The 15,546-nt window shown below is 42.5% G+C and overlaps 1 protein-coding gene across 1 annotated transcript in view; it reads right to left on the bottom strand.

Moving 5' to 3' along the window:
• col11a1a (collagen, type XI, alpha 1a) overlaps positions 1 to 15,546 on the bottom strand; it is a 95,818-nt gene that overhangs the window by 27,476 nt on the left and 52,796 nt on the right. Inside the window, 14 exon segments of the mRNA XM_070446811.1 lie at positions 1,768 to 1,821; positions 2,627 to 2,680; positions 3,269 to 3,313; positions 3,680 to 3,733; positions 3,941 to 3,985; positions 4,337 to 4,390; positions 5,829 to 5,882; positions 6,088 to 6,195; positions 6,320 to 6,373; positions 8,092 to 8,136; positions 8,235 to 8,288; positions 8,451 to 8,495; positions 9,725 to 9,778; positions 10,146 to 10,190. Of these exon segments, the coding sequence (XP_070302912.1) occupies positions 1,768 to 1,821; positions 2,627 to 2,680; positions 3,269 to 3,313; positions 3,680 to 3,733; positions 3,941 to 3,985; positions 4,337 to 4,390; positions 5,829 to 5,882; positions 6,088 to 6,195; positions 6,320 to 6,373; positions 8,092 to 8,136; positions 8,235 to 8,288; positions 8,451 to 8,495; positions 9,725 to 9,778; positions 10,146 to 10,190 (765 nt within the window).

Below are 15,546 nucleotides of genomic sequence, written 5' to 3'. Positions count from 1 at the left end.
CAAAAATGCAACAAAGAATCACAGATAGCTGACGCCAGTCATGTCACTTTTAATGTATATTGGAGGAGCTACACTTGTTCTGGGAATAGAKACGTGCTGTAGTCTAGCCAGTGGTATTCTATTGTTAGGATATTTTTTGTGCAAAACCTTTTCAGCTGTAGCTCATTCATAAGTCAAATGTTTGATGACTTCTCATGGACTCATTATCTTGTGGCAGAGTGATTCATGATTGGGTATTGTTTGGAAAAGATTCAGACAGCTTTTTTACAACCTGGCCTGAATAAGAGATCTTTATATGCACTGAACGCTTCGTCAGACTCTGCTATGCTGTGTGGATGGATCCGTGCCCACTGCCTAGGGCCTAGAACATTTTATTACTATGATCAATTCTGCTATTGGCCGCTCCCTCAGCCTGTTTACCAGGTAATAAATCCAGTGGTGTAAACATCTTAATGAAGATACTTATCGATGTCATTTCAAGAGGAGCCAGAGGGGGGGGGGGGGGCAGTCCCCCAGCTAATGTGTCACTTAGAAGGGGAACAAATGGAGAAGAAAACTTGAACGATCGGGGATGCTCCCTGCTCCGTGGAGCTTTTAGCATCTTTTAGTGCCCTGTGAGGATAATCGGATTGAGGAGGGATGAATGCAGATCTTGCTGAATAAACTCACTAAAACTGGTAGGATATGCAGAGAGATGAGGCTTAGTGCATTATTCCTGCTGGGTTTATCATGCTAGGGTAATTCCTTCCTGTGTTCCATGCTGATATTATCTKATGTTTGCTAAAATACAGATTCAGTCTATTCAACTGTAACTTAGTCCATTTAAGGCCTGCAACACAGATGAGTGATCAGATAGACTGGCTGTCTGGCGGTATTTACCATTTCCCCCAACGACCTGGGAAGATAGACAGACTAGACCCTCTGGCTGCATTTAGACAGCCTTGTGTCTGAGTGTGTGTCAGGGACTCAGGGGTAGTCTAGTCTCTGAGCTCAGGATGTGTTTCGCTCCATCAGATACAGTATGTCTGTCTCTCTCTTCAACATTACATAAAGACATCCTACTGAAGGCTCTGGCCCAGAGAGAGACAGAGAAAGGTACAGAGAGAAAGAGAGAGACAGAGAGACAGCGACAAAGAAAGAGAGAGAGAGACAGAGAGACAAAGAGAGGGAGAGAGAGAGAGAGAAAGAGAGAGACAGAGAGAGACAGAGAGAAAGAGAGAGAGACAGATACAGAGAGAGAGAGAGACACACAGAGGGAGACACAGAGAGAGAGAGAGACAGAGCGACAGAGAGAGACAGAGAGACACAGAGAGACACAGAGAGACAGACAGAGACACAGAGAGACAGAGAGAGACAGAGAGACACAGAGAGACAGAAAGAGAGAGAGACAGGGAGAGAGAGAAAGAGAAAGAGAGAGAGAGAGAGACAGGGAGAGAGAGAGAACCAGACCAGGGAGATTCAGTTCAAGTCACTCTCTCTCTCACTAAATATATCAGGTAAATCAGAGAAGAAGGCCTGTCTGTGTGTCTAAGACAAGAGTGAGCTGTCCAACACTCGGGCTTCTTGGTGCTATAAAAGCATGCAGACTTGAGGAGACAAATCTGTCCAGGTGTGAAAAATTAGACTATTCGGAGTGTTTCCCACCCCGAGAGAGCAGGGGCAGTCTTATGTTTCCACACCTGGCAGGAATTGTCTGTCCAAGCCGACTGGCCCGGTGTGCCCAGGTGTGTGACAGCTCTAACGAGGGGSGCGGTCAGGAACACTCACCGTCTCTCCTCGCTGACCAGGGTGGCCGGGCAGCCCATCCTTTCCAGGTGGTCCCTAGGAATGACACAGAGAAAGTAGACTCTATCAATGACAACTACACYAACGAGGGGGAAACCTTGCGCACATCTAACGGTAGATTCTCATAGTAATTGTGGTAGATTGACCAAAAGTAATCTGTTTTATTGTTCAATGACAAATACATGGACATATATCAGAGTGGAAGTCTTTTTAAACTATAAGAAGACACTAGCCTTCCTACAAAATAATGGCCTGCAAAGAGGAAACAGAACTATCGGCAAAGGTTAAATCAAACTCTAATCAATAGGAGGAAATGAACACTTGTCTTCTGGCTATAGGATGTTGAAAAACAGGGTTCTGCTTCAATAACAGTAATGATTACTACACCCAATCAGTGATACAGCCAAATACATAGCCCACACTATTGCATTCCAAATTGCTTTCCTTTAATTACCYCAGTGGGCTAAATCAGGGTCACACAGAGTGATTCTTGGTAGTCTTAAACAAATCTACTTTGAAGCAAAAGTATACACCTCACACACATGGTTATGGGCTTAAAGAAAGAAGACACCTGTACCATGTCAGAGTTGAAATATATTAAATYMTGAGRGTGCATRCCAYTATTACACTTTATATACAACAGAAGACMGAAATATAACAAACCTGTTTGGCATACTGTACAAACACTAGATTTTCTAKATTTAAAAAATAATAATGTTTATCAATTATGAAATTCTAAAAACTAGAAATAACAATCCATGTGTGAGGTCACTTGGTCAGTTGACTGCAGGAGAGAGTCACCTCAGAAATATGACTATGGTGCTGGTGAGAGGATACTTACAGGGGGGCCCTTTGGTCCTGAGAACCCGACGGGGCCCTGGGGTCCTTGAGGTCCCTGGAATAAACAGAACGGTAATCAGACAATGGAAGAGTGAAGACAGTCTTTGAGTCTCAGCAATGAGACACTCCCATTGTAGTGGGGCAGAACATCTGCCCGGACAACCATAAGTTCTGTTAGCCTCAGAGACGATACAGCTGCCTGATGTGGCTGAGTGGGCATGGCTTGGTGTGCTTTGGTGTGGTTGGGTGTGGCTGGTTGGGTGTGGTTGTGTGGCTGCCGTGCAGTGACTGAGAGGAAGGACAGATATGTAGATAAATAGAGAGAGAGAGGGATAGAGATATGGAACAACTACAGCAAAACCACGAAAAAAAGAGTACCCAGATTGGCCCTTGCCTCCAACAGTGACCACCTAGCGATCATTAATCAATAAATGCTTCCTTTCTTCCTGTGGTTATCACCACCAGTCCAGGTCAGGCCTCCCACTCTTTACTCCAACCCCACCACTATGTCAGACAGGCAGTCATCATTAACTGCTTAACTGCTTCTTACTCCAAGCCATTTCCCATTTCATTGTCCATGGGTCAGCCCCATACCCCGGCCCATAACCCCTCCCCGTCGGAAGCAGTGGCTGATGGGACTTACTCTCTCGCCAGGCGGGCCAGGTGGACCATCATTGCCCGCCGTGCCCTGCAAAACACAACAGACAGAAAATCAGCATCAGATGTTCTACTGCTACCAGACAACACAGTGATCACACATCATGCATAGAGGTATTAGCAGTTACACAGCTACATGTGGATTACCAATGTCATTACCCCTATGGTGTAAGGTCTTTCTATGAGTTGTCAAGTGGGACTTGTCTTTGAGACCTCTTTGCTGAGGAATGTGATTGTTTTTCTTGAGTGTGTTGTTTTGTAATCTTACATATTTATATTATGTGGTATTTGTAATGTGTGTATTTGCAGGAAAAGGGACATTGGTCTCAATGGGACTCCCTGCTAAAATAAAGGTGAAATAAAAAATGGAATAAGAAAAGATGGAGAGGGTAGTTACCTTAGGGCCTGGCTTGCCTGTAGGACCTCTAGCACCCCGACCCCCTCGTGGACCCTGGGAGACCGGAGATGACAGACACACAGCTCAGAACACAGACTGATCCAAGATCAGGTAAGACTATACAGCCCAGTCCAGTACAGTACCGCAGTCTCATACATGTGACAAGAATTAAGACACACAAATACAAATGTATTCATTCATTAACTAAATAAATATTTAATTCATTCTCAGTGCTATGTGGTAAAATGGAGGAGAACATACCGTTGGACCTCTTTGCCCCCTTGGACCGGGTTTGCCCGCCACGCCCTTTTGAAGAACAGAGAAGAAGACATTTATTTAAACAGAAACCAACTCAAGGTCAATCCATCCTAAACTTCCTCAGTAAGTTGTTTTCAAAGTTACTCTCCAGGTCTGTGTAAAAAACTCTAGGTGAACATGATGTTCTATTCAAGGCTGCGAGGGGAATGGGAGTCACTGAGAACAAACAATAGTTTCAGCATCTTTTTGTTCTCTTCCACATTGATTCTTGGAGGTTGTATTTTATGCAAACTCATCACACAAATGCTTTTGTAATGGGAATCAATGTCCTTTGTGTAGTGTTATGATGCAGTGTGTGTGAGTTCCATACAGAAACAGGGACGGGACTATTTATCTTACCCTGGCTCCTTTCTCTCCGTTGGCCCCTGGGAAGCCCGGGAAGCCGCTGGAACCCTGCGGATCAACAAGGCAGGAAGGAGAGAAATCAGGATATCCATGTTAATAAGTAATGGTTTCAGAAGGTTTTGCTTTCACTTGTTGTTGTTGACTGTCAACCTCTATTATTACGTGAGAGACAGAGAGCTGCATCAGACATGGACTCTGTACCCAGCACTGTGCCGTGGGAAAACAGACGACACAGAGGAGAGAATACTCCTCAGCTGAACAATCACAAGCTCATCACTATCAGAATAATACGCTAGAAACACGCCGCGCATGGAGAACAGGAAATATTATACGACAATGTGACAAGACACACGCATGCACYCACACACACACACACACACACACTTCCTTTGTCTGCGAAGACTTCAAAAATCATGATGGGTTTGTAAAGATCCTTTGTGAAAACATCTAATTTAACAGATCAGAGGAGGGGGAACATGGAACAGACACCAAACAACAATAAACGAAAACCATTGACTTGGGTAGACAACAAGTTACAAAACAGACAATCACTTAATATGAAGGCAGTCTGGTTTCTAATCATGGTGTTTTGTTGAGTATGTGGGATTCAAAATCATCTTACCCTTGTACTTCAGTCCTGGTATTCGTAAAAGTATTCAAACATGACATCAACATAATGGTTTACTCTCCCATTTCAAAGCTGTAGCTATACTGTTTTCTAGGCCCCATTTCACAAAGTCATGATGCAATCTGAAGCTCAACATAATGCAATGGAAATAGATGGGGCCAAACATTCAGAGTTTGATGGACTACCAACCTCTCACTATATAACTGCCATATCTCTAAACTCAGTGGCCGTTTTTTCAGACGCCCATGGCATCGCTTCAACGGTTCACTTTATAAAAATACTACTTTTGGCAGCTCTCAGGCATAAATTAGCCCTACAGTCTATTAGATATCATCTCACAGAATGCCACATAATCTTCCAGCATAATGTTAGTAATATTTTAATCCATATTACAGTGGATTACTGAACAGCAGATTGCTGGATGTGATGGGTAAGGAATTAGAAGAAGGACATGTATTCCCTGTTAGGGGATATGTTATGATGCTGGTGGCAAAATCTATCTACCTGTGTTTGAGTTGTACATAACTGTAAGGGACATTGCCCATCATCTAGGTCTCTGAGGACACAACATGGCTTCTTAGTATCTGTTTCTAATATGAATGCTGTGTGAAAGCAGTATCTACAGTACCGCCATCTTGGATCATTATTACCTATTGAAAGACAGATCTGTCAATGAGCCAACTCTGGTAAAATGTCCCTGGATGTTGTTTAGTGAACAACCTTGTCTGTTTAACATCAGGTTACTCCTTCCTAGCCGTGTGGTGGGTCATGTGCTGGATATTGGTGGATGTTGTTCATTTCAGTTGTCCCCACACAGAGAACTCCTCACAGGCATCACCGTGGTGATTGTTTACGTACCTTTGGACCTTGTCTTCCTGGGTAGCCGGGTAATCCTGGAACACCCAGTTTTCCCTGAAGACAACAGAAAAGTCTTGCTGAATGAGCACAATGTATTGGTAAACAGTTGTACTAGCTCAAAATGAATTCAAGTATTTCCACAGGAAATTTCAGGGATATGCTACTAACAACAGATTCACCTTACAGTACAAAGATGGATATGCTGTTAACAACAGTTTGACCTTACAAGACAAAGAGAAGGTGTGAATGAAGATGTTACCTTCTCTCCAGCAGCACCCATGGGGCCAGACTCTCCGTTGGGCCCTGCTCGGCCCTTGGGGCCCTCAGGTCCGTCCTCCCCGCGGGGCCCAAGCACACCAAGCTCACCCTGAACAAACCCAACACACACTAGGTAAGGTATTGTACCATCACTGTGGTCTATGGTGTATAGTGTACCATACACATACAATTATGGGTGAATCAGTATCTACACATATGAGTCGTCAACTCACCCTGTCACCTTTGAGACCCATGTCTCCCTTGAACCCAGGGAAACCGTCCTCACCCTAAAATAAGAGAGAAAAATATGAACAGGGTTACTTGGGTTAAGTTGATTTGTAGGAAACTGAATGTTGCTGTTGTTTTTCACCGTGTAAGAGATCAGTGGATTTTCAGTATGCCTTGAGCTTGTACCTYCATTATTCAATTCAAATTATTTCAATGGTAGAGTATCTGTGGARACATATTTATTTTTAAATACTTGTTGTTTTAATTGAAAATAGTCAATCTAAATGGATACGGCCTAWATCTTTCCATAGGCTATAAAATAGAGAACCTCATCTGCTTCACATGTGCAGCCTCTCTGTATGCAGTGCAGACTACTGSCATCTGCTGGCCAAAGAGGAGAATCTTACTGCATGTGCATTGTTTCAAGTTTCAGTTTCAAGTTTTAATGTCGAATGCACAAGCATAGCTCTAACCCCAACAATATAGTCATRAATAACAATGTAATACAACAGATAACAAGGTAGAACAAAAACACACAAMATATAAAAATAAGAAATACYCAGAATACAATAAAGTAAGTAAGCATACTACAGGGTCAGGGTAATTGGAGCGCGAGAAACAGTTGTCTTTTATTATACAGGTCCTATAGGGAGCTACTGCATTACAAAAACATGGTGGACGAGCAAACACACAGTAGAAACATCTATCCCTCAAATATTTAAGTGGACAATATATGATGCTGTAAAATACATGTTGTTGAAGTATAGTGTAGGCTACTTCAGACAATATTTGGCTGCTGTACAATGTACACTTGTTAACTCCCTGCACACAATGTAAAAGTTTCGCCCTAGATCAAATTCTTATTGTGTCAATTCATGGCAGCCATGAAATAGTTAACAAGAGAATAAGAAAACCTTTCTCAGTCTCTCTCATCTTTCACTCTGTGTTCTTTGTCTCTCACTGTCTATTTTTCTCTGTAGCTCCCTGAGACCCTGTGTGCAGTCTGTCACTTGTCTGTGTCTTTTCTCATCCTAATACATAATGCAGTGTGTGTGTGTGTGTGTGTTGTGTGGTGTGTGGTGTGCTGTGGTGTATGTGTGAGATGTGTGTGTGTGTGTGTGTGTGTGTGTGTGTGTGTGTGTGTGTGGTGTGTGTGTGTGTGTGTGCACCCAGACAAGCCCTCACCTCTTGGATGGGGGGCATTCATTTTCTATTCAGAACAAACAATACCTTCCTTCCTCAAGGTTTTGGGATTACATTAAACCCTAACTTTAACATAAATTAACATAAAACTTAAACATAAATTATTCAGTAATAACACTGACATCCATGGTGTTACTGATGTAAAAACAACATTAATATTAGATCTGTGTCATGCTCTTGGTCTTGAATTAGTATAATATAGATTGGGGCAGTGTGGACATTTTGGACCGCATAAGGACTTTGTGACTGAACATTGTGACAGAACTTTGAGTTGAACTCATTGGACGGATGGAAAGTCCTAGTTATCACAACATGGACTTCTTTGGGGCGGCAAGTGGTTAGAGCGTTGGACTAGTAACCGCAAAGTTGCAAGATCAAATCCCCGAGCTGACAAGGTAAAAATCTGTCGTTCTGCCCCTGAACAAGGCAGTTAACCCACTGTTCCTAGGCTGTCATTGAAAATAAGAATTTGTTCTTAACTGACTTGCCTAGTTAAATAAAGGTAAGATAAAAAATGAATTACACACAATGGCAGCGATATGAAGCATCAAATGATGATTAGGAGAATCTTTACCTTCTCTCCCTTTCCACCCTTCAGTCCACGAACACCGTCAGCACCCTAGTAGARAGACAGGAAACAGACCACAGTTCTCAACACAAACTCTACCACCATGAGGAAGTTTCTGAACGTCACCTTGGTGAGCTCCACCACCGTACCTTGACACCACGAGGACCAGGATAACCAATAGGACCCTGGGGACCTGACTGGCCCTGGAGGAGGACAGAGAGAACAATTTATCCATTAGTCTCTCAACACGAGACATGGCATAAACCGTTTCAACTACTCTTTTTTTGTTTCATATTCAAAAAAAGAACATATCAATCAGCCAATCAATCATATGCRACTAAAATGTAAATGTTAATTGTACTTACTAAAGCTCCCTTCTCACCAGGTGGGCCCTCTTTACCAGGATGACCCTGTAAGAGAAGAACGAACACAAATGACTTAGATACAGTAACAGTTGGTAGCTCTCACTCAAGCAATGAACACCAAAGTTTGATTTTATGCAACACATACATCAAAAAGTTCTAGTTTGATTCRATGGAATAGCTCAGTGCATCAGAAAGTTCTAGAAGGCCTCAGTGTTAGTGTATGACAGCGGCCTGCCTGTCTGGTRGTGGCGGTGGTGGTTGTGTAAACTGATGAGTGACGGAAGCTTTAACAGAGATTAGGTCTAGGCTCAGTCTTACTGTCTGACTGACTGACTGTTTACTTTACACCAGTCAGACCTTTTACTTGCACACCTGGCACTAATTAAACACGTCGGAGTGCAGAAGGCTGTAAATTGGTCGGATTTAGGCTGCCTCCCTCTCAGCTTCCCAGCCTCTCCCTGATACACACTGCAGCAGATCAGCTAGAGCCAGGCTAACAGACCACTGAGGGAGAGGGAAATACTAGTACAGGTCGTAGAAAAATGCATTCTGACTTGCCTGATATTAACTTGGGAACTTTGTTTTTGTGTGAGGGGGGAGCCAGGTGTATAATGTGGTGTTATTCTCCATTTATTCTATGTGTTTATGTATTTATGTGGAAGCAGCAGCCCTCTCTAATGTTCAAGTCAATAAAATATATCATATCACACGAAGTTGGGAGAGAGTAACAGACAGGATAATTGGTCAATGTTGTGGCTTAAGGGATGGTAGTTGTAGTGGAAGGGAGAGATGTTTGGGGCACGCTACACTTTACTTCCTCATTTTGTGTGACAGCACATGAGATCGTTCAACCAATCTAGTTTGCTAGCAAACTAATTACCACGGTCATCATAAATCTCCCTTTAATGACTAAGTGTAAGTCGCTCTGGATAAGAGCATCTGCTAATTAACTCAAATGTCAATGTAAATGTACAAAGGCCCTGGGGCAAGCTAATCCTACTGTATATACTACAGTGTGTGGAATGTATATCTTCGGATACGGATATGTAGTGGTACCTGTGGGCTGCTATGTTAAAGCAAACGATGGCAGTCAACATTTCATTCCACCATCACAATATAGATCTTGACTAGTTACACTGCTTCTCAACAGTGTGTTGACTGTCACAGGTACTTGTGGCTTGTCTGAGGGCAATGGATGAGAGAATAGTCTGACAGGAGGGAAGGAGTGTGAGACTGAGCGAGAGGTGTAAACAGAATGACAGAATAGCACGTACAGGAGGTCCATCTGACCCGGGTAAACCAGCCAACCCCGACCTGCCCTGAGGTCCCTGTAAACAGAGAGAGAAGGAGAGAAAAACACAGCATGGGTCAAAGGTCAAAACAACACTTTAACGACCTCCAGGACATAGTCAGTTCACCTCTGAGAAACACAACGTACATCTGAAAATAATTTGGATCGGTCACAGATCAGCTATTAGGTGCAATCTTTAACGTTTTGTGTAGACACTTGTATAAAGGGGGCTTACATTCAGTGCATTGAAAACCCTTCAGTGCAGTACTATGGTAAATAAGCACACTACATTTACATCCAACAGATCACACACTTTTACACTTTGTCTTTTGGGCCACTCACAAACACGGCCCTTTTAGGCCAATTCTGTTGACAGAGGAGTGAAGAGCAGAGCTTCAACTTACTTTTTCACCAGGCGGTCCGATGGGACCTTGAGGACCAGGAAGACCCTGCAGGACGGATGCAGACCGACAGTTTCAGAGTTTTTGTTGCCATAGAGCGACCCACACACACACACACATCACACACACACACACACACACACACACACACAACCCACACACACACACACACACACACACACACACACACACACACACACACACACACACACACACACACACACACACACCACACACACACACAGGCTAGCTGGGGTCATGGAGGGGGAATGGGGACTCAGTAGAAGGTGCTACTGACATGCAAGGGTACAGAATGGTGGGCTGTATTCATTCTTGAGCGTGATGCGTGCACGTGTGTGTGTGTGTATTTGGTGCCCACGTGAGTGTGAACGTGTGTGTGTGTTTGTGTGTGGCAGAGAGAGTAATCTGAGGCTGTGCTGCAGCTCGGGGAGCTTGCTCCTACAGGTGTGTCTCTCTCTGCAGGCATTCCACAGACATGAATGAGATGCTTTCACCGCTTCCCTCAACCCCCCCAGAAAACCCAGGAAAATATTCCAAGAAAATCTCTCTGTGTGTGCTCTCTTTACCTCCAGGGAGAGAGAGGGGGAGAGGAAGTGGGGATGGGTAGAGGAAGGGAGGAGGGGAGGGGGGAAGCAGAAGAGGATAGAGGCAGAATTCAACTAATCCCAAAATGTGATGTAAATAATCATCAGAGAGCAGTATATTTCCATAAGCTCCTGATATAATACCTCATTACAGTGAGAATATTATCMAACACATTTTTATTTAGACATTACACACACAAATAAAAACTAATGATTAATGTGGGTACTGCGAGTCAATAGCAACATCAACCCTTTCTTTAAACATTTGTACATGTACGTTTATATGTATATATTTGGTCTGTGAAGACCGTGACATTGTCTGTAATGTCTGTGGCACTATTGTATGTATGGTCTGTGATGTCTGTGATATTGAATGTGATAATATCTGTGTTACTGTCTAGGATGGCTGTAATGTCTGGGATACTATCATGTCTGTAATATCTGTAATGTCTGGGATACTATCATGTCTGTAATATCTGGGATATTATCATGTCTGTAATGGCAGGGCTTTCTAATTGCGGCATTTGTTCTTACAGATGACTAGTCTTAAACATCTGTTCTCCTTCGAGCAATCCAGAGAGACAGTAGAGAAAGCCGAGAACAACCCACTCCCTAATTCTCTGATGGGGGGGGGGGGGGCTCTGTCTTACTTATTGGGTCCTTGCCCAGACTGAGACATGTCAAACGCAAGAATGTTCATGCGTGTTTTGCTGGGGGTGAACATAGGGAGGCAAGCGGAGAAAGGGACAATAGGTCAGACCAAGGCTTCGCGTTTTCCTCTATCTCACTTGAGCATCCAGATCACATAATTATGACAGGAACCAGTAGCTCACGGGGGGAAAGCATGCTCAAGGAAAAAGGGAAGCCCCCAGAACAGGGAAACAAATTGAATATTTTTACAATGGTAAATGGCTGACGTGAACTATTTTCATTTTAATCACCATCTTTGTGTGATCCTGAAAAACTCTTCTTTTTCGCTCTCTTCTCTCTCTACGCCTCTCTCTCGCTCTCTCTCTGCTCTCTCTCTCTCTCGCTCTCTCTCTCTCTCCTCTCTCCTCTCTCTCTCTCTCTCTCTCTTTCTCTCTCTCTCTGCTCTCTCTCTCTACTCTCTCTCTCTCGCTCTCTCTCTCTCTCGCTCTCTCTCTCATCTCCTCTCTCTCTCTCTCTCTCTCTCTCTCTCTCTCTCTCGTCTCTCGTCTCTCTTCTCGTCCTCTCTCTCTCTCTCCTCGTCTCTCCTCTCTCTTCTCTGTCTCTAGGGTCCTAGAGGGTCCGTGGGCCCCGCGTCACCCGTCCGACTGGACAGCCTAGTACAGTATACTTAACACATACGTTCCAATGATGAGTTGTCACTGTGGTACTCCTGTATATTAACAACATTGAAGAAGAAGTTCTTACTCAATCGGAATGTTGTTTTCCCACAGGGTGTCGCCTGGAGTTGACGGGCCACACGGGTCCCAAAGGACACATCTGGTATAATACTCATAAAACGTTAGCTCACACAGATACTAAACTAAAACACCCCACTCTGATGCAACCAGAATCTGGTTTATATAGTGTTTGTATAAGCTTTGACCAATACGCTTATTTGTCAGCCAGAGAGAGTGTAGTCTACTACAGTGGTCAGTGTTTAGGATAGGTTGTGGTGGGCTAGGTCCTCCCAACACATTTTAAACTTCACAGACTGTAGAGGTCAATGGTTCAAACTGTGTGTTTGTAGAGCCATTTGGGAGAGCGACATCGTTCACCACTGTAGGCCAGGCAGTGAACCTCTCTATGTGTTTCCAGAATGACTGCCCGCTGGGCCTCTCGAATGTAGCACATCGGAAGTAGGGTGATATTGCCCGCTAAGCACTAGCTAGTCAGTTTTGAAAGATAACTTCAATGGTAATGATAGGATTTGCGAAAGGTAAATCTGGTCCTAAACAGTGCTAGACGGAACCTCAACAACAGCAATCCTACAGTTCAGAGAGCAACAGACGCCCCTTACAGTTGTTGTTTGGTCCAGAAACTATCCGTTTCTTCAGGTGTATACAACATTCTTTCGAAGGTCAAACGTATTTTCTCACTACTTTAAACCAGATGCCACTTTGTAGGCTTCCTGAGTTAAACCGGCTTTATAAAATCAATTGGATTGATTGATTATTTTTCCTTCAGTCCCAAACGTATGAGATAGAACCCTCAAACACTCCTCAAAACGTCTCCATCTCTTTAGTAAAATTATACCAAATATACTTCAAATCTTATCAAATTGTTTTGTCACACGCACCGAAATACAACAGGTGTAGTAACCTTAAGTGTTAAATAAAAAATGTAGAAGCAAGAAATAAAAATAAGACAGTAACAAATAATTAAAGAGCAGGCAGTAAAATAAACAGTAGCGAGGGGCAATATACAAGAAGCTGTACAGAATACAGAGTCAATGTGCGTGCCGGCACCGGTTACTTCACAATGAAGACTACTGTGCGGCTCGCTCAAGCATTCATTGTCATGGAGATTGATCGTATCTGTCTGTCTGTGTTTAGGGACCCTCAAGGAAGCCAGGACCTCCGGGTCAGCCAGGGGATTCCCAGGGACACAAAAGCACACGATAATGCTAACACAACTCCAAGAGGGGAGTATCCCAACATTACAGAACATTAACAGACATGATATACCCAGACATTACAGGACATTACAACATTACAGACATGATAATATCCCAGATATTACAGACCCATGATAGTATTCCCCAGACATTACAGACCATTACAGACATTAACAGACATGAGAATATCCCAGACATTACAGACATGATTAGTATCCCAGACGATACAGACATTTACAGACATGAGAATTATCCCAGACATTACAGACCATGATAGCATCCCAGGACATTACAACATTACAGGCACATTACAGACAATGAGAATATCCCAGACATTACAGACAATTACAGACCATTACAGACATGAAATATCCCAGACCATGACAGAGACATGATAATATTCCCAGACAGATTAACCACATGATAATATCACAGACATTCAGACATGATAGATATCCAGACATTAAGACAATTACAGACATAATACTTCAACTACAGGACATTACAGACAATGATAATATCCCGACATTACAGACGACTTAACAAGACATATACACGACATTCGACATTGAAGTATCCAAACAGACATACAGACATGAATATGTATCCCAGACATTACAGACATTACATGACCATTGATAATATCCAGACATTAACAGAGCATTACAATACCATGATAGTGTGTCCCAGACATTACAGACATACAGCATTACAGAATATGATAAGTATCCCAGATATTACAGACATGATTAATCCCAACATTACAGACAACAGACATGGAGTACCCAATAGAACCAGACACTCATCATACAGACCGTTACTACCCAGTACATACAACATGATAATATCCCAGACATTACAGACATATACACATGATATTCCAAGACTACAGACATCTGAAGACAGACATTGACAGACACGACAGACATTACAGACATGAAATATCCCAGTACTTACAGACATGATAATATCCCAGACATTACAGACATACAGACATGATATATCCAATTAACGGACTACAGACTATTATCCCAGACATTACAGACATTACAGACATGATAATATCCCTAGACATTACAGACATTACAGAATGATAATATCCCAGACATTACAGACATTACAGTGACATTACAACATGATAATATCCCAGACATTACAACATACAGACAGACATTACATGATAGGTCCCAGACATACAGACATGATTAGTATCCCAGACATACAGACACTACAGACAACAGAAACATTACAGACATTACATACATGATAATACCCAGACATTACAGACAATGATAAATCCCACAAATACAGAACATTACAACATGATAGTACCCAGACATTACATGACACTACAAGGCCATACAGAAATGATAATACCAAATAGTATCCCAGACCATTTACAGACATTGCATAATATCCCATACCCATTACAGAACAACAGACAATTACAGACATGATAATATCCCAGACATTACAGACATGTAAATATCCCAGACATTACAGACACTACAGACATTACAGACATGATAATATTCCCAAAACATTACAGACATGAATAATATCCCAGACATATACAGACATTACAGACATTGATAATATCCCAGACATTACAGACATGATAAACACAGACATTAAGACATACAGACATGATAATTATCCCAGACATTCAGACCATGATAATATCCCAGACATACAGACATCAGACATTAACCCAGACATGATAATATCCCAGACATTACAGACATTACAGACATGATAATATCCCAGACATTACAGACATATAGTTATCCCAGACATTACAGACACAATGACAGAATATCCCAGACATTACAGACATGATAGTATCCCAACCATACAGAACATGATAGTGTCCCAGACATTACAGAACATGATAATATCCCAGACATTACAGACAGACAGACATGATTAAATCCCAGACATTACAGACATTACAGACATGATAATTGTTCCCCAGACATTACAGACATTGCAGTCATCCCAGACATTACAACACTACAGACAATACAATACATGATAATATCCCAGACCATTGACAGACATGATAGGATATCCCAGACATTACAGACATGATAATATCCCAAGACATTACAGAACATTATAGACCTGATATTACCCCAGACATTAACAGACACTCTACAGGCATATAGGACATGATATATATCCCAGATATTAGCAACTAGATAGTATCCCAAGA

The sequence above is a fragment of the Salvelinus sp. IW2-2015 genome, linkage group LG14 (assembly GCF_002910315.2).
Source record: "Salvelinus sp. IW2-2015 linkage group LG14, ASM291031v2, whole genome shotgun sequence".
Classification (NCBI taxonomy): domain Eukaryota; kingdom Metazoa; phylum Chordata; class Actinopteri; order Salmoniformes; family Salmonidae; genus Salvelinus; species Salvelinus sp. IW2-2015.
This window is presented reverse-complemented; position numbering and strand designations above follow the sequence as displayed.